The 21,422-nt window shown below is 45.3% G+C and overlaps 2 protein-coding genes and 1 long non-coding RNA gene across 6 annotated transcripts in view; 1 reads left to right on the top strand and 2 right to left on the bottom strand.

Annotated features, from left to right (window-relative positions):
* Positions 1-8,109: 8,109 nt before the first annotated feature.
* On the bottom strand, positions 8,110-11,038 carry LOC136017785 (uncharacterized). The gene is made up of 2 exons (XR_010614082.1): positions 10,876-11,038; positions 8,110-9,080 (listed from the first exon to the last, which is right to left on the bottom strand). It is a non-coding gene; the product is annotated as an uncharacterized LOC136017785 (long non-coding RNA).
* A 220-nt stretch (positions 11,039-11,258) lies between these two features.
* On the bottom strand, positions 11,259-12,523 carry LOC136017507 (basic salivary proline-rich protein 2-like). The gene is made up of 2 exons (XM_065685820.1): positions 12,489-12,523; positions 11,259-12,420 (listed from the first exon to the last, which is right to left on the bottom strand). Exons 1-2 carry the CDS (start codon positions 12,521-12,523, stop codon positions 11,259-11,261), a joined length of 1,197 nt encoding a protein of 398 aa, XP_065541892.1.
* The window catches only part of ADCY9 (adenylate cyclase 9), a 94,538-nt gene continuing 85,216 nt past the window's right edge, over positions 12,101-21,422 (top strand). For all 4 annotated transcript variants that reach the window (XM_065684137.1, XM_065684136.1, XM_065684134.1 and 1 more), the window contains exon 1: positions 12,101-14,220. In XM_065684137.1, the coding sequence (XP_065540209.1) occupies positions 12,522-14,220 (1,699 nt within the window). In that variant the 5' untranslated portion in view covers positions 12,101-12,521. The remainder of the gene's footprint in view (positions 14,221-21,422) is intronic.

The following is a 21,422-nucleotide window of genomic DNA, read 5'->3' as shown; positions in this document are numbered from 1 at the left end:
CACAAAGCATGCTGCCGACATTCAGGTAAATCTGGGACTCTGGCTGGCTGGGGACACGGTAGGTGGTGATGGCGAGCAATGGGTCTGGGGTGAAATGCGGGGGATAGCGGGAATACCCTGGCTTTACTTGGTGCTGGACAACAAAGAGCAACAGCGGCAGTGGGGCCAGGGCTCCAGCTGCATCCATGGGCTCTGCTGATGCAGCAGAGAAGGGAAATATTTTGCCAGGATCATAGTGCCAATGAATGGCTTTTCTTTTCAACCTCCCCCGCTTGCAAACATCATCGTCTTCTACATAAACACAAAATGCCCCGATGCAAGTGTGCTCAATGGCAGTTTGCTTTCTGCACAGGAGAAGCGGGACTGCAGTTTGCAGAGGTGATTTATTCCTGTTTCAAGGATGCTTTGCGGCAGGTACGATATACTCCCAAGATATAAAAGAAATAGATGGAAAAAAATTAAAAATTATATGAAAATATGTTTTTTCCAATCAGTTGCTTCCCATTGATGAGGAGAAACCTTTCAGTCTCAGCTAGTGTCCAAACACACTTTTTTTAGCTGTGATACACACTAGAGAGTGCAAAGAAATTCAGGCAATGCCTTCCTATGAGCAGTAGATTCAAAATATATAAAGGTGTTGTTTTGGTTTTTGTTTCTTTGTGGGGCTTTTTAATAGCTGCTGCTTAAGTTTCATGGCCCAGTGCTGTGATCCAGCAGAACAAAAGCTCCTATTCACCTGAGGGAGCAGGTCTGAGACCGCCTGAGGAATCTTAATTCCTGAATTTCTCAGTGTTTTTTTCCCTAATGTAGAGAATCTCAATGAGCCAATTACACAGATCTCAACATAGTGTCGGTTTTTCGATAACAAATGCTCGGGTTTAAGCTCCACTCTGTAAACACTCAGGCGCGTACTTATACCTACAGGTGTGAAAAATCCCATGCAGGTCAGCAAAACCAAGCACCGGTATAAACTTAAGTGCATGTGGAAAGTGTCTGCAGGATCGAGGCCAGGGCTCCAAAACAGTTTAAGCTACAATCCTCTGTTTTCATTAGTTTCTTGACAATTTTTGGCTGTGGGCTGGGAATCCTTCCTGGTTTGCTGAGCCAAAGGCGATTTTTCTCCCCAGGCAGTCTGAGCAAAACCCATCCCACCTGAGTTTAAATTGTCGGGCTTCAAAAACCGCCTTTCCCACTGAGGACATTCTGCCCTTTCAGTTTAGAGTGCTCAACATTGATGCCAATTGTGCAAATGAAACTAACTAAAGACAGTATTTGCTGTACATTGAAGTCCTCCAACACTACAGTCCTGTAGGGTTGGCTGCTTTTGCTAAATAAAACTCTGAGCTCTTCCTACACAGCAGCAACACTAAATACAACATTTGCAGCCTACTAAGAGGTTTCTTCAGCCCTGCTTGCCTCTCCTTACTTTCTGTAAGATTTCAGGCTTTAAAAAAGGAAGATGTTTTGGACTGAGGTGTTTTACAGTTTTGAGATGCTGCACAGCAGAGATAGATGGGGCAGCCCAGCCAGCCCAGAACACCCCTGCCAAGCATCCTTCGGCACTGGGACCATCCTTTATTTCTACAAAAGGGGTGTTCTCTTTTCAGCCTAATAGATAATTTAAGTAAGACCTTAGACCCAAAACTCCACATGTTCATCCTCTTGCAGGATGCTGAGTGGTGCAGGTATGGTGGGCTCCAGGAAGAAACCACCTGAAGCTCTGCTCTGTGAAAGACAGAGACATCCACCTACTAAATTGTTGCTACTGTGTGCCATCTTGCTGGGAAAAATTCAAGGCAGAGAGTCCATGTTGCTGAAATTTCCATGGGTAGAGAAGCACACTGCTAGTTTAGGGGAAGAAGATGCATTGTGGGATAGTTTGCAGCCTTGCTGAGGCTAGGAAGACGATAATCTTTCCAGCAGCTGTGCCTGCATTTCTGGCTTGTAAGAAGAGGTTTGAGGCTTTAGCAAAGTGATGCACTTGGTGCCTCCTGGTCCGCGCAGCCTGCTGTAAAGGTGAGACAGGACAGGATGAAAAATGGGGTTAAAAATAAACACATCTCAATTCAAAACAATCTGCCTTTGAAGGAATATGGCATGTGCCTTGACTTTGAACCAAACGCAACAAGAAAAGGAGGTGAGTGAGCCAGATTAAGGGCAGTTCCTTCGTTAAGAGCTGAAATGGTCAGATAAAAAATAACACATGGCAATCATTGTTTGGGTTATAATAAAATGGGATTTAATAAATATGTATTACAACCATGAAAGGGGAATAGAATATTTTCCCTTCTCTTCCAGATGATCAAACCTGAGAAAGGAATTGAAATGAGGATGGTGAAAGAGAAATGGGCAGACAGGAGGACCCCACTGAGCACAATGAATCTGCTTCTCAGACCCCACTTTCTTGGTTATAGCTGGAGCCTTTCCTCCCTGTAACACCCATCTTTTCCTCCCCAAACCACTGCAGGGATTTGCAGGAGCGTGTAACATCCTCCAGTGATCCTCACAGTGGACCAGGTTGGGTTGTGAAAGACAGCCCTCGAGAGAGGCACAAGTACACCAATCAGCCACCGGCACTGCACACTTGCTACACACCAGTGCAATGGCACATCCCTGCTGCCACACGGCATGTCCTGTCACTGCAGGGGGAGGTTGTGTTTGCTACCTTGTAGAAACATCAGCTGAAGATGGTGGAAAAGGGCTTTTCTAATAGATTTTTAATAGATTTTTAAATATATATTTTCATCCACACTTCAGCTTTGTAGCTTATTCCTGAGCAGGTTCTCCAGGCACCCAGGAGTTAGTATTAATAACCAAGATGTTTTGACTGAACACATAAGACACACAATCTGCTTGTTGGTTTGTTTGTTTGGACTGAAGAAATACTGAGAACCAATTCCAGCTCTTTGTTTTGTTTTCTAAGTATTCTAGGAAATAATTTCCCAAATTAACATACAATATGTGGGACAGGTATGTGGTGACAAGAGGGAGTCACGTATAGGAGCACAGCAGACAATTCCATCTGCACCGAATTCCCTCTTCGATATATCCTTTGGTAAATAATGCATCTCTCTGAATCTACTGAAACATAACCTCTGAGCAGGTCTCACAGGTATAAATCATGCAGAGCTCTGAAAGCTGCAGCCTGGAGGAAAACTTTGCTGGGAATGGCTGAAAAGCCTGTGAGGATTATGGTTTTTCCTGACTGTGTCATTAGGAGTTTAGCTTGGGCCATGAAGCATGGGGGTCATTTGATTTTTGCTTATCAAGTGCGACTGCTGTACTCCCATCACCCCATTCAAGGAGATTCCCAGTTTATAGAAGGATTAGGGCACCATTCCTAAATCCTGATCTCATCTAGCCAATACTTGCTGGATTGTATCATTCTCCCTCCGCAATCTTCCATATCATTCTATATGCCACTGTGTTTTGCCCTTCCCCATGCCCGCTTTTTGACAAACATTTGCTGTGTTTTCAGTACCCCTGCCTCCTCTGGTGCAGAAGGGTATGCTTTCTCTTACCCCTATCAAAATGTATTTCATGTATTTGTCTAGCCCGCAAACAGCAGAATCCAGACCTGAGCTACTTCACTTTTTACTGCCATACCATACCACACCACAGTTGTCAGGGCAGTAACACAGGTAAAGATGGCTAGGAGATACAATAGCTATCTCTGCCAAAGTGAGTGCATTCGTGTTTTCAGCACCATTTTCTTCCCATCTTGTTCCCTGGAAACAGAACTGGGCATGTGGCAGAAACACGCATTCAGTCTCCGTTTTAAACATGAGTGTTTGGAAGGCGTTCACTGCTCCTTTTGCACTCATGGTCCATCGATAGCACTGCAAAAGTCCTGAATACTCTGGAAGCATAAAGCTTTGAGAGTCTGAGAGTGTTAAAATTGCTAAAATGAATGTAATCTTTTTGTGATATTTAAGTACTTGATTCTGAAGCCCCAACAATAATCTTTTACTGCAGCCTTTCCTTTGTGAAGCGTAAATAAAACCTTTCGGTCATGAAGTGAGAAGTCAGCAGCAACTGATTTAGAATGACATCAGTTTTTAATGACTACAAATGCTAAATATATCACCTAGCAGTAGGATCAGTGCACTGCATTGGGCCTCCCCAGTTTCACCACATTAATGTAACAGGGGTCTCTGGTTTGGGTAGTGCGGGTCATCTATATTCCTAGAGAGCATCAGTGTTGCCATCATGCAGGTGAAATCTCAGGTCTAGCTGAGAAGGATGCTCTCTTCTGCCCTTTCTGGGGGGAAAAAAAGAGAAGATCACAAAAAATCTGGTATTACTGAGTTGGGTTATTTTTTAAAATGATTCTGGCTCCCACAGCACAGAATAACAGATTTGTAGCTAAAATACACTGCGACAGCCTGAGCCAGGGAAGGAGAAAGTGAATCTATTCAGGGATGCAGTCGGGAACACTCAGCTCAAACAGCTCTCACCAGACCCACTCCCAGCTCAGAAGCGCTGGTGTCATCTTTCTGTCACACATCAACTGAGACAAGGGATCAAGTCACAACAATGCCACAGCAATTCTCTTATCCCCAGAAACCTAATTTTAAAGAGAGCTTGGTGCACGCACAGCAAATGTTTCACTACGCTTTACATTGTGTAATTCCTTGTGGCACTTACAATCCCCCAGCTAGGGTTTTCTGCGGATTTGCAGCAGGTCTTTCTTCCAAACCTGTGGCGTGTGCACGAGATGACTGCATAAGTCTGTAACTGTGCCAGTAAATTCTCATCCCTGCCTCTTTTCACTTGAATAATCCAAAACATTAGATATAAAATGTGCTGGAATTTGCAATTGTACTGTTGTAAAAATCAGAAAATGTTAAAATCACGTTGCAACCCTCACACCCATTGCAGAAATGACAGTTTTTCCAAATCTCTACCATTTCCTCCATAGTACCGCAGGAAAATCCCATGCCAAGTGTCACCCTAGAAGGAGACTTGCCTGCACGATTATACGAATTGTTAAGTTCTGAATCGTTAGCCTGGTTTAGAACAATTTAGTTATGAGGGTCCTCTTGCTGCTCCCCTACCCATCAGGACCTTCCCACAGATACTGCAATATGAGGACAGGTTGTCTAAATAAGGGAGCTGTGAGAACAGAATAGAAAGGTTTTGTTTTCTGTTTATCCATAGCATTGGCTTAACACACTGTATTTTTCAAGATTACATCAGCCGTGATGTTGTGCAGGTAAAGGAGCACGTACCAGACCTTCATGGTGAGATGCGAGCAGGTTCATTGTGGCACAGGACAGCACGTGGGCATCCAGCCCTTCTTTCGGAGGAGACAGAGGAGAAATTTCCAGAGAAAGTAAAATACATCTGGACGTTCCTCAAGGCAAAGGGTGTTTTCCTTCTCCTCAGCCTGGTAATGGTGTCATCTCTCATCTGCTCAGGGTTCAAAAGGGATTACTGTTTTTTTGTTTGCCCATCAGGACAACCCACCCTTTATGGAAGGTAGAGCTATTTCAGAGGACATCTAACAGAAAGTGCCAGCGGCAGTCCTTTGCTTGGAGCAGGAAGAGTGTGAGACCTGCAGCACGTGTGGAGGTAAAACCAGGAGCATTCCTGGCAAGGTGGCACACAACAAGTATCTGCTTGACATGTCCCTGAGACTTTATTTTTAACAGGTGTCATTCTGTGGGATGCTAAAAATTACTGGTGCTACATCTGCAAGATAAAAAGCTGAGCAACTCGAGCAGGGGAGAACGGGTGAACTAACACTGTGATTGTTTTTCTACTTGGCCTGACTTGAGCCACAGAAGCTCCTCCCTAATTTACATCACATCGGGAGGATTTTTACTTGCCTTTTCACTGCCTTCCACCTACTCATGGAAGTCCTGCTGATGACTTGACACTGTCACTTCCCACTACTTGACTGCAACTGGTGGTCATTTGCACTGTTTTTTGCTATTTCATGCTGTGCTATGGAGCAGAGTTACGGCATGCCAGCAACAGTTACTTGACTCTACTTTGAGAATCCTGGATGAGCACCACTGTAGGTGATCTCCAGTCAGTGTTTTATAGCTTTTACCCTGTCTTCTTGCCATCATTTCTTCAAGGCTTACGACTTCACTGTTGCCTGGGTGTAGTCTCCCTATTTTCAATGTCCTGAGAAACTGCAAGTAGATGCACTGGGCTGGATGATATAAACAACTGCCACTTGTACAGTGCTCCTGCTGTTTATTCCTCGGTGCTTCCACACCCAGACATTCACAGCAATATTAATGATCACACTTCAAGTAAGAAAATGCCTTCCTGCCTTCCCTTCTTTTTTTTTTCTTTTTAAAGAAGAGTGTCATGCAAGTTCCTCCACCGGGCGTTCATAGTCATCAGAGCAGGTTAGATGTGGCTGTATCTGCAGACAACAGTGGTGCTTCCTCTCTTCTGAAAGGGCGCTAGTTACTATTTCAGGCTTTGCTGACTCGAGGGTGAGGTACTCAAGCTGATTCAGCAGCTTGGCAAGCCCAGGAGAACTTCTGGTTATGAATGGAATGAGCAATAAATTTCAAGTTTGTCTTCATCTTACCAAAACGTATATTTGAGTGAAGTCACCTCCTGGTGGCAGGCATTTCACCAAGTAAGTGGTAGACTCTGCATTGCTTTCAGTGTAAAAGGCCACACAAATAAGACAGCCACGAAGACTGACCGTAAAATCCTGATCCCATGGGAGCCAGGATTCCTGCTCAGGTTTTATCCTTCCTCTTGAAGTCCAAGTCACATGAAAAGATCTGCTGCTGCTTACTTGCTTATTTTATCTGCTCATCTGGGATATAAAATGGTGTCAGTAACACGAATAATCTGAAGTGCAATTTCAGAAGGATGAAAACACAACACAAAACAAACCTGGCTGCCCTGAGGAATTGAGGAGAATGCACCACTTACTTAGCTCCTGTGGTTTCAAAGAGATATCAAAGATAGTCCTTGTGCTCTTCTTTCATGGAAAGGAGAAATAAGAATCATGACACTCCTCTGATTTTAAAAGCCATGAAGGAGTATCAATCCTCCAAAGTATTGTCTAATGTTTACCTGTTAGTCTGTGAACAGAAGTCAGAATTTGTTGGTTTTACACCAATAACATGAATTCGTTCACGTAGAGGTTACCAGGATTCAAACCAAAGCTCATAACGAATGCTGCACATGTCAGCAAGGATGCAGAAGTTTGTCAGAAAGGGAGATCCTGCTATTTATTAAGGTAAGAAAGTAAGGAATGGGCCATCTGGGCTGTCTCCCTTGAGCCTTTCTTTTGTGGATGGACTAAATAGGTTTCAATGTATTTTTCTCCAATATTTATGCTGTTTCCAGAGCCAGACAGGATCAACATCCATGACGTCTGTTAGTTTTCCTTTGACAGCATACAATAAAAGCCACAGACTTCTAAAGAGCATCCCTCCTCCCAGCTATACCAGCATTATCACAGACTGTTGTTCCAGCCAGCAGTTTCCATGCCATATTCTTCCACCTCATGAAGGCGGTTTGTAAAGTCTAAAAAAGTGGGCTGTCACATTTCAGAACCCCCATAAATAGTTTCACACAGCTCCATCAGGTAAGCCATGCAGTACAAAATGCAGTATTATGAATGTCAAACAAAAGCTAATCATTACAGCTGACAAAAGCTTCACCTCTTAGAAGGGAAATAAATTCAGCTCTATAAATATGTATACTTAGTGGCACAAAAAGATACGTGCAAGCAAGATATGCATTTGCCCACCTATTGCACTGTAAATTATTTCCTCTAACTCAGTCTCTCAGAAAGGAAAGCAGTCACGGAGTATTTTGGATGGCCAGTCAGAGTTCTCTTCAGGAAAACAGCACAACCCAGACCTACCAGATAGTAAAACGAACCTGGGACTCACAACTGATGCAGCATGGTAGTTCCTGCTACACCAAGATTTGCAAATGGAGGTTGCTATGAATGTGACCAAGAGGAAGCATCTTCCTTAGAGGATGCTACAAACATTGCCCACTCAGATGCTGCCTCAGAGGGACACACTGATTGTGTTTACATACCGTGGGGTTAAACTCCTCCTGATGAAAACAAACCAGAAGGCAGGGCAGGAAATAATGGACACAACTTCAGACCACTTCTTGCCCTCTAAGACAAATTTTATTCATACTTGAAATAAATACAAGCATCACAGGCATTTCTTGATTACTGCTTACATGTATTTAACCTGCTTCTTGAATTCAATGGAGAAAAATCTTTGTGATAAAAGCAAAGTGTAAGAAAAATGTCCAGAATATAACACTCAATTAAAACTTCAGTCTTTCAGGAGGCAGCACTAGGTCTTTCCCAGCCTGTGCAGAGCTAGTAGGAGCGTTCTTTCTCCTGCATACACACTGTATGTTTCCACAGAACTTGGTAATAACAGAAAATGGCTGGGCTGGTTAGTGTAGAGGGACTCTTCTACCCAAAAGATCAAGAGGAGGTGCAGGATGGGAGTCTACAAGTAACAAACCTAGTGGGAGCTTCCTTGGGGGAGAAAGGATTCTCAACAGTCTCGGCATCACAATCTGAAGCTTACTAAGAGAGGGTGTCAGATGTCAGATGTCTCCTTCAGACCCATTTCACTGTCCTTCGAACCAGTAAATGAAAGCTGGAAAAGAGAAGACTACTTCATCAGCGGAGATCAAAAGCAGTCTCTGACTAGTAGCCAGACAAAATTTGGGATCATGTGGGTCACTCTGTTAAAACTTGTGATGTAGTCAATATCTTTGATGGGATTCTGTTTATTTTAAGCACATACAAAGTCTGCTTTATTGAGCATAGGGGGAACAAGACACACTTCTCTTGCTTCCCAGCCTGAGCTTTGTTTCTGCTCATCCTGTCTCCCGCACACGTGTACCTCCATGACCAAAGTGTTGCTCTCATCTGTGTGAATACAGGGAAAATATATGAGCAGGCTCTCTCCTCAGACTGTGTGAGCAGACTCGTTGTCAGTGCAGCATGCAGGCAGATGAACCACCTCCTCCCTGCGCTTACTTGCTGTTGTACACACACCAGGCACTGCCCAACAGCTGTATTCCAAAAGGAGGTATGATACACGATCTTGCATCTGCATTTTAGATGAAAATTGAATTAAAGTCTACCCAAGCAAGGTTCAGTAATAAACACCAGTTTGAAGGAGCTCAACTTTTACTACACTCTGGGCAAACGATGTTTGAGTTACACACTGCCCAGGCACCCTAAATAATCCAGAACCAAAGAACCAAATGAAATCATGACTTTGTTGATACCAGAGGGAAAACTCACATCTTCAACTAGAAGTAAATGTACCCTGGTGTTCTTCTCAATGACATCCTGATTTACTGAGAAATTCCCTGTTCTCCTCTCTCCCCAGCCCCCCCATTTTAGCTCTTTGCAGTTTCTATCTCATTTGGGGGGGGGGGAGGGGGGTTAAGGTAATGCAGCTGACCCAGGCTGGTAGCTGAGTAAGGATATAGTAAGCTATAACAACAACATAAATAATAACACAATACTATCATAAAACAATGATAAAAGAATTAATGCTGGAATTTCAGTACCTCTTACATCTCAAAGTTCAAATCACCCCATCTCTACCACAGCATAAATCTTACAGGTTTACATATCAAAGTTTTTTGTTAAAAAAGGTAGTTTTACCTTAAATTCTTTGCCATAGAGGCAACACCCCCTTTTTTCCTTTTCCTCCCCAATTTCTACAATATTTTTGAACCTTTGGAAGCTGTCACATTTATTTAATTCTCCAGATTAAATAAATTCATCATCTTTAGAAAAATAAAAATGTAACTTAAAGAACATTTAAATAAATCAATAAAAAGATTGCAAAGAAGTCTCAGCAAATTTATCAATTAATAGCCAAGCCCAGGAGGCCATCCATGTTTTCTGCTCTGTCAGCTAAGCGATTTCTTTCTTCCTAACAGTGTTTATGTAAGAGCAGCATGGTAAGCAGCACTTGCTATAAAATATTGATTAGCCGAGCCATTAGTTGGAATTCAAGAGACAGCTGTGTCATAGCAAACCCAAACCAATTATTGCTATTGTTTTTTTCAATATGCTATTGATTTTTTCAATTTTTTATGGATTTTTTTTCGTAGAATCATGGAATGGTTTTGGTTGGAAGGGACCTTAAAGCTCATCAAGTTCAAACCCCCTGCCATGGTTAGGGACACCTTCCACTAGACCAGGTTGCTCCAAGCCCTGTCCAACCTGGCCTTGAACACTGCCAGGGATGTGAAAGCCACAGCTTCTCTGCGCAACCTGTGCCAGCGCCTCACCACCCTCACAGGGAAGAACTTCCTCCTTATATCGAATCTAAATCTCCCTTCTGTCAGTTTAAAGCCATTTCTCTTTGTCCTATCACTACAGAGCCTTGTAAAAAGCCCTTCTCCGGATTTCTTGTAGCCCCTTTAGGCACTGGAAGCTGCTCTAAAGTCTCCCCAGAGTCTTCTCTTCTCCAGGCTGAACCAGCCCAGCTCTCTCAGCCTGTTTCCAGAGCAGAGCTGCTCCAGCCCTCTGAGCATCTTTGTGGCCTCCTCTGGACTTGCTTCAGCAGGTCCATGTCCTCCGTATGTTGGGGGCCTCCAGGGTATGTCAGGAAGCACAAAGTTCTCTAAATCATCATAATAAAGCCACATTTTGCAGCATGGTTACTGCACAATAAGGAATATCTTTACAAAGGAAAGGGGGAAAAATGCACATTTCAGTTCCAGTATCTGTGTGACCATGTATTTTCTACTGCTGTCTGAGAAGAGTATGTTTTACTAAAAGGTGTTGGCTTCTGAGAGTAAGGTGCTCACTGCTGGGTAAAAAGCACTGCTGAAGGAAGGGTGGCTGGAGTGCTCTGCAAGCAGCCAGCTGGAAAGGCTCACCTGGAAAACAGCAAATGGGACTGAAGGAAGCACGAGCTGCAGTAGGGAAAAACCAGACAAGCACCAAAGCAGGGCCTGAGAGGGGACAGGATGAGGAGAAGCTGGTGGGACCGAGGGTTTGTTTGGATGTTAACATCATCTGTGAGCACGGGTAAGAGATGGAGAGCCGGGAAGAGGGTGAGAAGAAGCTGAAGCAAGCGCAGGGAGAAACCCTGTGAAGGAGGGAGAGATACGGCCCATCTGGTAGGAAGAGATAATGAAATTGAGGGAGCGGTGCAGGCGAGATAGCGTCAGTTATAAACAAGCTAAGAAAGACGAGAGGAGAAAAATAACTCAGCAAGTTTCCAGCGGGCTACGGGGATGCGGAAAGGCTGAATTGTTTGCTAAACTGCATGTTGTTTGCGCATGGCAAATGTCAGCCCTGCCAACGGCGGCGGCTCCCCGGCCCCCCCCGAGCAAACACGGCCCTGAGGCTGCTGGGGACCCGCCGGGAGGGACCCGTGCTCAGGGTAGAGAGGGCGGCCCCGGGGGCACGGACGGACCCTGCGGGACCCGCCCGGCCGCAGCCTGCGGCTCCGCCGCACCGTCCCGTCGCTGCCAGCCCCTCCCCGCCCGCGGCGAGGGAGCGTCGCTGCCTCACGGGAGAGTAACTCACACCCCGCCCCCCCGCTGCGGGGATAGGGGTGCGCCCGCGGGGCTGCGGGCACCGGCCCCCGCCCGAGCCCCTCAGCCCGGGAAGAGGGAGGGAGGGAGGGAAGGCAGAGAAAGAGAGAGCGGGGGGGGGGTGGTTGTGTGGTTGTGTGGTTGTGTGTGTGCGCGCTCCCGCCGCGGCGCCGCGCCCCATTGGCCGGCGGGGGCGCGCGCCTGTAGCCCCCCGTGAGGAAGATGGTGGCGGCCCGCGCCTGAGCGCGTCCCCGTCCTTCCCCTCCCTCGGCGGCGCGCAGCGGGCGGGCCGGCCCCCGGCAGGGCACGGAGCTCCCCGCGGCGGCGCGGCAGCCCCCGCCGTGAGGGGTGACAGGGCAGCCCCGCGGCAGGCCAGGAGGCGGCGGCGGGGGGGGCTGAGGGGCGCCGCAGGGGCTCCCGCTCCCTCGCCCGGGCGCTGCCCTCGGCGGCGGCAAAGCGCGGGGCAGCTGCGGGCCCCAGGCCCCGTTGGCGGGGCGAGCCGCGGGGGGGCGGCCGTCGGTGCCGTCCTGGCTGGGCGGGCGCGGGAGGGAGGCGGCGCGGCGGGAGCCAGCCCCTTGGCGGCGGTCGTGAGGGGAGCGCTGCCCGGCGGGCGCGGGAGGAAGCCGCGGCCAGCTGCAGCCGACATGGAGGAGCGGTCCCCTGCCGGCCGGGGCCCGGCGTCCCCCCCGCGGGACTGAGCTCCTCGGAGGGGCTGCGGGAGCGAGGCCAGCGGCGGGCGGCAGCCCCGGCCCGGCCGGCGGAGGCGTGCGAGGCGGGGGGAATATGTGGGGCTGCCCGCGCCCCAGCGCGCTGTGTGCCGAGCCCGGCGAGCGGCGGAACGCCGCGGCGCTGCCCGGCCGCCCCTCCGCGCGGGCGGCGGTGCTGGCGGGAGGAGACTAGAGGCGGCTCTCCGAGGAGCCCGGTGGCTTCCCCAGCCCGAGAGACCCAACTCCTGAGCGGGCTCTTCGGGAGGAATTGACAACATGGCTTCCCCACCGCACCAGCAGCTGCTGCATCACCACAGCACCGAGGTGAGCTGCGACTCCAGCGGGGACAGCAACAGCGTGACGGTGAAAATCAACCCCAAGCAGCACCAGGGCTGCTCCTCTTCCAAGCACTGCAAGTACAGCATCTCCTCCAGCTGCAGCTCCGGGGAGTCGGGGGGCACCCGCCGCGCCGGTGGGGGTGGCGGCAGTGTACCCGGCCTCCGCCGGCAGAAGAAGCTGCCTCAGCTCTTCGAGAGGGCCTCTTCCAAGTGGTGGAACCCCAAGTTCGACTCCAACAACCTGGAGGAGGCTTGCATGGAGAGATGCTTCCCGCAGACCCAGCGGAGGTTTCGCTATGCCCTTTTCTACATCGGTGTGGCCTGTCTTCTCTGGGGCATTTACTTTGGCGTACACATGAGAGAGAAACAGATTGTTTTCATGGTGCCGGCTCTGTGCTTCCTCTTGGTATGTGTAGGTTTTTTTGCATTCACTTTCACCAAGACTTATGCCCGCCATTACGTATGGACTTCGCTGATACTCACCCTCCTGGTTTTTGCTTTGACTCTCGCTCCGCAGTTCCAGGCTCTGAAACCTATCTCAGGAAGTGGTGACATGTCCAATCAGACTTCCCCGGCAGATCCCACAGACACTTGTCTTTCTCAAGTAGGCAGTTTTTCTATGTGTATTGAAGTGCTCTTGTTGCTTTACACAGTGATGCACTTACCCTTGTATTTAAGCTTGTTTCTGGGACTGTCATACTCGGTCCTCTTCGAGACCTTTGGTTATCACTTCCGTGATGAGAACTGTTTTGCACCTCCTGGTGCTGGTGCCGTTTACTTGGAGCTGTTGAGTAAATCCTTCCTGCACATCTGCATCCATGCCATCGGTATCCATTTATTTATCATGTCTGAAGTCAGATCGAGAAGCACATTCCTGAAAGTGGGGCAGTCCATCATGCATGGAAAAGACTTAGAAGTGGAAAAAGCCCTGAAAGAGAGGATGATTCATTCTGTTATGCCAAGAATAATAGCCGATGACTTAATGAAGCAGGGGGATGATGAAAGTGAAAACTCCATCAAACGTCATTCCACGTCAAGCCCCAAAAACAGGAAGAAGAAGCCTTCCATACAGAAAACCCCCATCATATTCCGTCCTTTTAAGATGCAGCAGATAGAGCAGGTGAGCATTTTGTTTGCAGATATTGTTGGCTTCACGAAAATGAGTGCCAATAAATCTGCCCATGCTCTGGTGGGGCTCCTGAACGACCTCTTTGGACGTTTTGACCGTCTGTGCGAGGACACTAAATGTGAGAAGATAAGCACTTTGGGAGACTGTTACTACTGTGTAGCTGGCTGCCCGGAGCCCCGGGCAGATCATGCTTACTGCTGCATCGAGATGGGTTTAGGAATGATTAAAGCCATTGAGCAGTTTTGCCAAGAGAAGAAAGAAATGGTGAACATGCGTGTCGGTGTTCATACTGGGACAGTCCTGTGTGGCATTTTGGGAATGAGGAGATTCAAGTTCGATGTGTGGTCCAATGATGTCAATTTGGCCAATCTGATGGAGCAGCTCGGGGTGGCTGGAAAAGTCCATATTTCGGAAGCTACTGCGAAATACTTGGATGATCGTTATGAAATGGAGGATGGAAAGGTGATTGAGCGAGTTGGTCAAAGCGTGGTAGCTGACCAGTTAAAAGGTACCTGCTTTTTTTTTATGCTCAGTCTTTTTATTTCATTTTATGAGAGATTGTATTCTCCCTAGCGCATAATCTGTGCTTGCTGACTTGCAAATTGAACATGTTTCACATTTAACTCCATGTGCTGGTGATCACAAACACCATGGGAGTTACGGAATAAAAGATGCCACAGAAATAACCGTGAAAGATCTTCTGGGGTACTCAAAATCCACTTAGACTTTAAAGCTCCTTAGCGCGCCTCATGAGAGTATCGCCTCATAGGGAGGAGAAGGTTAATGTGTTTGCTGTCTGCAAGAGGTTTTTGTTTCACTGTTGTGTGTCATCCTTTAATTCAGTAAGTAAACTTGTTAATTGGCTTCGTGTGCCATACATAGAGCATATGTGTTTTGCAAAATTATGTATATCTGTGAAAAGTTCTTTTTGGCATTGGGAGAGTTGGGACTGTGAAGGCATTTGGGAAACATGACAGCTGGATTCACAGAAAGAAATGAGCGCTGTAGATTTGGCAGTTTGGTACAGCAAGTTGTTACAGTTCGAAGTTGGGCTGGAAAAAGTTACTCAGGTGGCTCAGTGAGCTGGCAGAGGCTCTCGATGCAAGCTCGAAGGATTTAGGGATGAAACTACAAATTTGCCTTTTGGAAGAGAAAATGAGGGATCCTTTGGTTCCCCTCATGGCTTGTGTAAGGGTCTGATTTTCATTTTTCTGTGGAGTATTCATTCTGAAATGAAACCCTTGACTGCTTTCTAGCAGCTCTGAGAAGCGTGTGCAGGAGGATTATTCACGCTGAGGGTTTAATTGTCTCTTTAGTAAAAGCCATGTCTCTTCAGTGCTGTGCCTTTGTCTGGTGGAGCTATGGTTCTCTGCAGTGCTTGTAGCCCAAGGTGGGGAGCAGCCAAATCAAAATGGGAGTGAAATAAGTCACAAACATTTTATAAATGTACCCCTTTTTTATCAAGTAATCCTGCAAAACAGAGTGGAAGAAACTGAAGGAGTCACAGGGCAGAGCTGGGGTGGGGGAAGGAGATGTTTGTTGCAACAAATACAAAACGAGGCCAGGATGGTTGTAGAAAGGTCAGTGAGTAAGGACGGAGGGGGGAGTATTGCAAAACAGTGTGGAAGCGGCAGTGTCAGGCCGCTTGCCTGTGGCAGGTGCTTATTCTGATGTGACACAAATACTTATTTTTGGTGAGCTGGCTGTCTGCATGCATGTGGCAGTGGGGCTGAAATGAGAGGCATATGGGGACGAAAAATATCGACAGTGACATTGGTGGCTGGAAGCCATAGGACTGAAGCAGATGTGTGTCCCTGGGCTTTGGTTTTCTGTTGTGCTTCTAAAAATACAAATTCAGTTTTGTTTTTTTTTTTTTTTTAAATTGTTGTCACTGATGTATTACGGTGTGCTTTTAAGAAAAAAGGATCAGATGCAATCTCTCCTTTAACCTAAGCTGAGTCTTGCTGTTCTGGTGAAAGTAAATGTAATAGGTTGTAGAGAAACAACCCTGGGATATTTCCCTCTTCCACCTACCTTTACAGTCAGCTGCAGCATGAAGGCTGTGTTGTAGCAGCACATGAAATTATTTTTGCTAAATTTATAATTGCACTCGATATCATTAATCACAAAACAACATGAATGTCTTTGTGGAGACTGATGATACTGCTCTTAAATATTTTATTTGTTTGTATTTTCTAGGAGATCGCAGGAGCACTGTGTAGAGCAGTCCTATCCCAAGCCAAGAGTGGGGGTTTTTCTATGGTCTTTCTGAGACTTTTGTTCTGTCCTTGTTCGTATTTATTGTGAGAGAGCATAGTTTGCCATCTCTCATCAGTACAGGGGTTTGGGTATTGCAGCTTTGAATGCCTTTCAGAAGTCTGGCGTTAGCCAGGGCACTACAGACAACAAACTGAAATGCTGTCTAAATAAGATGAAGTATGTTGGGCTGACCTTTTAATGCTCTCTTTTTACCCTGAAACCTAGCTATGAAAGCAACTGGAGCATGTGGTAAGAATTAGTTTAACGAGGAACATGGGTTGGGTTGGGTTTTTTTCACCCTTTCCTTTCTGTCTTTTGTTGTGGAGCTGTAATTAGCTTCCATTTCTTATCAGTGTCTTATGTAGTTATAGAAATCAGCATCTGTGTGGGCTTGTAAACCAAGCAGAGCTCTGCTGTGACTGCCTCTTATCTGTGGCACACGTAGTCCCTTTCCCTCCCATGCCCAGGCCCTCAGGGGCACGTGGTGGGTGCTGCAGGGTTGCCCATTTTTTCTTGTTTCCTCAGTGCTTTGTTCCGCAGTCAGATTCCTTGGCTGATAGATAAACAGCATCAGGGAAGGAAAGAAAAAGAAGGCACTGGTAAAAGCGATATAGCAGCATTGCCACAGGCTGGTGTCTAGAACCTGCTGCAGGGGAGGGTTTTGTTAAGGAGCAGATCAGAGATTTAATAGAGTAAAGTGAGATTTAATTAATTAATTGTCCTCTGAGAAGCACCTGCTCAGGTTTGTGAAGGGGAGTGCTGTTAGGAAGCTTTACTTCCCTGTTTTCCCTGAGAATTCATTGATAGTAGTGATAGAGAAGAGGAAGTTTGTTGTGGTTTTTTAATTATGTCATACATCGTACTCTTTTCAAGTATGAAAGTGCTGTGGAGATAACTGACGCAAGCTTTGTTTCCCTACTGGTACTTCACTTCTCAGCTTCCTTTCAACCTTTGGTATCTTAATGATATCCTATATTTTATGTTGTATGTCTAGTATATTATCTCTTAATTGTCTGAGCTGCCACGGTAGCTGTAGATGTCTTCTGAGGCTAAGGCACCATGATCAAGTAAACTCTTTATAGAGGAGAATGGGAGGTGCTGAGGACTCAGTGGCCATATTATGCACATTTCAGGGTTTTTACCCAAGGCTACTTCTGAACTGGGTCTTTGGACGAAAGTACCCATTGTTGGAGCGCATCAGGCATCCTCCTGGGGGAGTCTTTTGGCTCAGCTCACCCAGAAGGAATCCAGGCACAGCTCTACAGTGTGCAGCAAAGCAGGGTGCATTGGAGTGAATTGGGCAAATGGCTTCAGAACTGTGCTCGCTGTTCCATCTGATGTACTAATGTAGAGGTCCCCTGAGATGTCCTAGTACTGCTCTCCTTGGTTTTTGGAATAGATGAGGCAAAAGTAAGTTTCCCTCTCACTGTGCTGTTTTGTGGTTCACTGAAATCTTAGAATTTCTTCCTTTGCTTCCTTGGGTCCTTATTGCACGAAGTGAGGCCCTAGTATGTCACCTTCTGTTTCTGACTTTTGAATTAAGTAGATGGTGTCTAAAACAAATTGACAAAGAGAACAAGCCTGTGATGACCCTACAGTGGTTTTGCCTATTTTAAGATTGCTTATGCCATCTCTTTTCACAGTGCTTGATCCCCTTGCATGTGAGGGGAGCGCAGGAGAGCAAAGTTGTGTGGTATCTACAGACAACCCTAGACATCCGTTCAGTTTTATCTTCCATAATAATTTTGTAACAGAATTCTTTTTCTGTTTTCTTGTTGAGCTTCCTAGCAAGTAAATTTATTAAAGACTACGAGATGCTGAGAGTCACAGAATACATTATATATAATGCGTTAACATATCCCTTCTGTGCTCTGGAGTCAGAGATCTCTTCTCAGGATATAAAAAGTTCTGCTTATGGAAATACTTTTATTTTGCTGTGTTCTTCCTGGTTGTTTGCATTTCTCTTTCTTATTACTTAGGAGGTCATGATATTGCTGTTTGCCAGCCAGTAACACTTCCAGAAATACCAGGGTCACCAGCATCTTTTTTTTTTGAGTGCTCAAAATATGTAAGCCTGTTGGGGCAAGAAAGCTTTATCTATGTTTATAGAGTATAGCACAGTGGAACCATGATTTCATTTGGGGCGTTTGTATGTATGCTGGTGCTTAAGTAAGAGTCATTGTTATTAAAATTCCTGTTAAAGTAATTCCCAAACTTTCAGCAACAAGATGCCTCCTTGTTTGGTTTGCCTCAAGGAATTGCTTTATCACTGAATTTCTGTTTGAGGCCCTTGAAGATGCAGACATGCTTTCCTCTCTAGTTTTGTTGTTTGATTCATCATGGCAGAAAGGTTCATGGCTCTTGTACCCTCTATCGCGTGACTAATCGAAGTGGTCAATGGCTTCAGATGCAAGGCCAGCTTTCATAGCCCCTACTGCATGGAAGTCCACCAACTCATCTGGGGCAACCAGTGGCTGTTCCTCCTAAAGCCTATCAAAGATCTGCAGGGTACTGTGTTGTCTTTCACTGTGCTCCATGTTGTGTTAAATATCTGCTTTACTTTTATTAAACTTTTTTTTTTTTTAATCAAGCAAATCAAAGTCACCATTTTGCTCAATATTGAAACCTCTCAATGTAAGTTAGGGCTATTATTTCTCCATAAATAGCCTAACTCTGTATGTGGTGGCAGCCTGTAACCCATAGGGTGGTCTTCCCTATGCAGACCATGAGATACAGCTCCGCAAGGTGCCTTGGTACTCTGCTGCTGCTTCAAGTTTGGGTTTCAGGAAATACAGTGTGGTGTTCTTGAAAGACAGGAGTCACAGGCAAGGTTATGAAGAGATAAATCATTGATTTTTTTTTTTTTTTTTTTTCTTTTTTCCTTCCCATCCTCCTCTCTGCAGCCAGTCAGGAGCAGACCACAATTACACCCTGGCAGCAGTGGGGTCTTCCCTGCCTTCCCCATCTTTCTGCCTTTTACTAGACATGTGCACAGAGGGCCTGTAGCTGTTGTGTGCTTCTGGAAGTTCACAGGTAACTAAAGCTAAGATGAAAGCTATCCTTAGCTTTTTGAGCCCAGCCTACTGGGTGTAGTATAAATGTAGAAGGCTTGTGCTTGTGCCAGCAGGATGGCTCTGCAGAGAGCTGTGCACAGATTCAGCTTTGCTCTGTGGCTTGGCTGAGATCAGCTTTAGTCTGTAACTAGTGCATGTTTTTGGGGCGAGTGCAGGAGGTTAGGGTGCTTGTCTTGTGTCTTGCCAGTTGTGAGGTTTTCCTGTTCAACCTCTGGTTTCATCATGTTCAGTAAATATAAATCTTCAGATATATGCTTTTTATGTTTATTGAACTCATTTGTGACAGACATTGTAATTATGGATTTCATATGTTCTGATACTAATCTGAGGGTCAGGCAACAGTTGATAGAACCAAGGAAGCGTGTGTGTGTATTTCCACTTTCCCACAAAACAAAACTCTGAGTACCGACTGAGACAGAAGATGTTAGTGACTAGTCAGTTTATCTATTTTACATAATCCAACCTCTTAACAGTGTTACTGAGGTGTAGTGGTTCATGATCTTATTTTCAAGTGTGAGCCTGAAAATAAAATACCATCCACAGGTTGACTTCACTCCTGTACTCAAAAAATGAAAACTACTCAGTGACAGATAAAGAATTATAATTAGAGGTAATTTGCATGAAGATGTATTGTCAGGAAAAAGTAAATTCAACATTGATTTAACATCTTGATGTGATCTGTAATTTCACCATGTAATAGCAAAAAGAAAAGGAGGTAAATAGTGACTGTAGTTGTTCAACCTGGTTCTTGTCAAGTCATCACATGGTGAAGATGTTTCATAGCTATAAACAAAAGAAAGAACTTTGTAGGGAAACCTAATGATTATTGAGCTTTCCAAATATTTTACATGATGCGATGACATAATTTTTCCTGGAAGTAAACCTATGTACTTGTGCATTAGTGCTGATCAGCTTTATTGCCAGGTAGGCTCTGTGACCTCTGCAGGAAGTCCAGAGATTCTCCAGATTTTGAGGAAGATTTGTTATGTTGCTCTTGGTTTTATTTGTGCAAGATCAAGTAGAAAAATATCTCAATTGAAAAGCATTCACACCTAAGCTGTTTTTAGTATTTAAGGAAAACTTGGATGTTGGCTTTTGAGGCTTTGAATTTCAATCACATACTTCAGGGCTAATTTGACAGCACACAGTGAAAAATAATTTAGAAGCATAGTTAGTATCTGTGGAAGATTCTCCACTTAGTACAGGATGGAGACTGACAATGCTCTTTGTTTAGCAGTGTGGGCTCCAGTTTCAATTTACTGTGTGCCCTGACACTAATTAGCAAATAAATCAAGGCAGCACTGACAGTCTGGTTGTAAAGTGTTGCAGCTCTGTTTAAGCCCTGTGTAAGCACTGTAAAGTGAAGTCAGAATTTCTGTAGACCTCAAGACATTTACATCCTACTCGAGTTGAAGTGAGCATAGCAGGAGTGGAGCTTTATTCTGGAACATAGGACAGATGAGTATGGAAATCTGAGGTCCTGTGATACTGGAGGGACACCGTCGCTTCTGCTGTATTCTGTGATCATCATCTGCAGAGTCTTTCATTTATGTTTCTTTCTTTGGCTACCCAAAATAGAGGTGCTGCAATGTAAACAGGTACACTACAAGTAACAAATCTGGGTGCTCTTCTTCCTTCTTCGCATTTACATTAGTAAATCTTCAGAGATAGGTGAGAGACTGTTTAAATGCAAAAGAACTTCTTAAAATGAAAGCCTTGACTTGGTGGCTTTTTGGGAGAAAAGATTGATTGAAAAGACAAAACAAAGGCAAAGACACATAATTTACATCCATCTTCTGTCAGGAGGAGGATGCAGGATTTGAATGGGTTGTTTAACACTCTTTTTGCAGTTATTTCACAATATGTACTTTTCCTTCTGGCAGGCAGAGGCTATAAGAACTTACATATACCACTTTTAAACAAAGTACAATTTTATTTGATTTCAAGTTGCTATAGATTTTCCTGGAATATTACTAAAATTAGTAAATACAATTATTTTCTATTGTCTTCAGTTTGTGTGCAAGCAATCTCTCTCTTGATCCTGAATCAGAAGCTCTCTCCATCCATCCTGGCTCTGTAAGGAGAGACTGCCGTTCCTCTCTCCATTACAGCTGACACTTGAAAATTCTCTGCTATTTTTAGATGATTTTCAATCTCTTTTCTGTCCTTTGAAAAGAAAGAAGGGGGAAAAAGAATCCTAGCCTTTAAATTTTTAACTTCCAGTGGGAGTTGCTGTTGCAAAAAAGCTGGCTAGTCAATGTACTTTCATTAACACATTTTAACAGGTTCTGTTATATGTTTGCATTATTGTCATGGCTGTTCCATAGGTTTGTAGAAGATTGTTGGAGCTCCATTTGAAGCAAAGCCATGCAGGTCT

The sequence above is a fragment of the Lathamus discolor genome, chromosome 6, assembly GCF_037157495.1.
Source record: "Lathamus discolor isolate bLatDis1 chromosome 6, bLatDis1.hap1, whole genome shotgun sequence".
Classification (NCBI taxonomy): Eukaryota; Metazoa; Chordata; class Aves; order Psittaciformes; family Psittacidae; genus Lathamus; species Lathamus discolor.
This window is presented reverse-complemented; position numbering and strand designations above follow the sequence as displayed.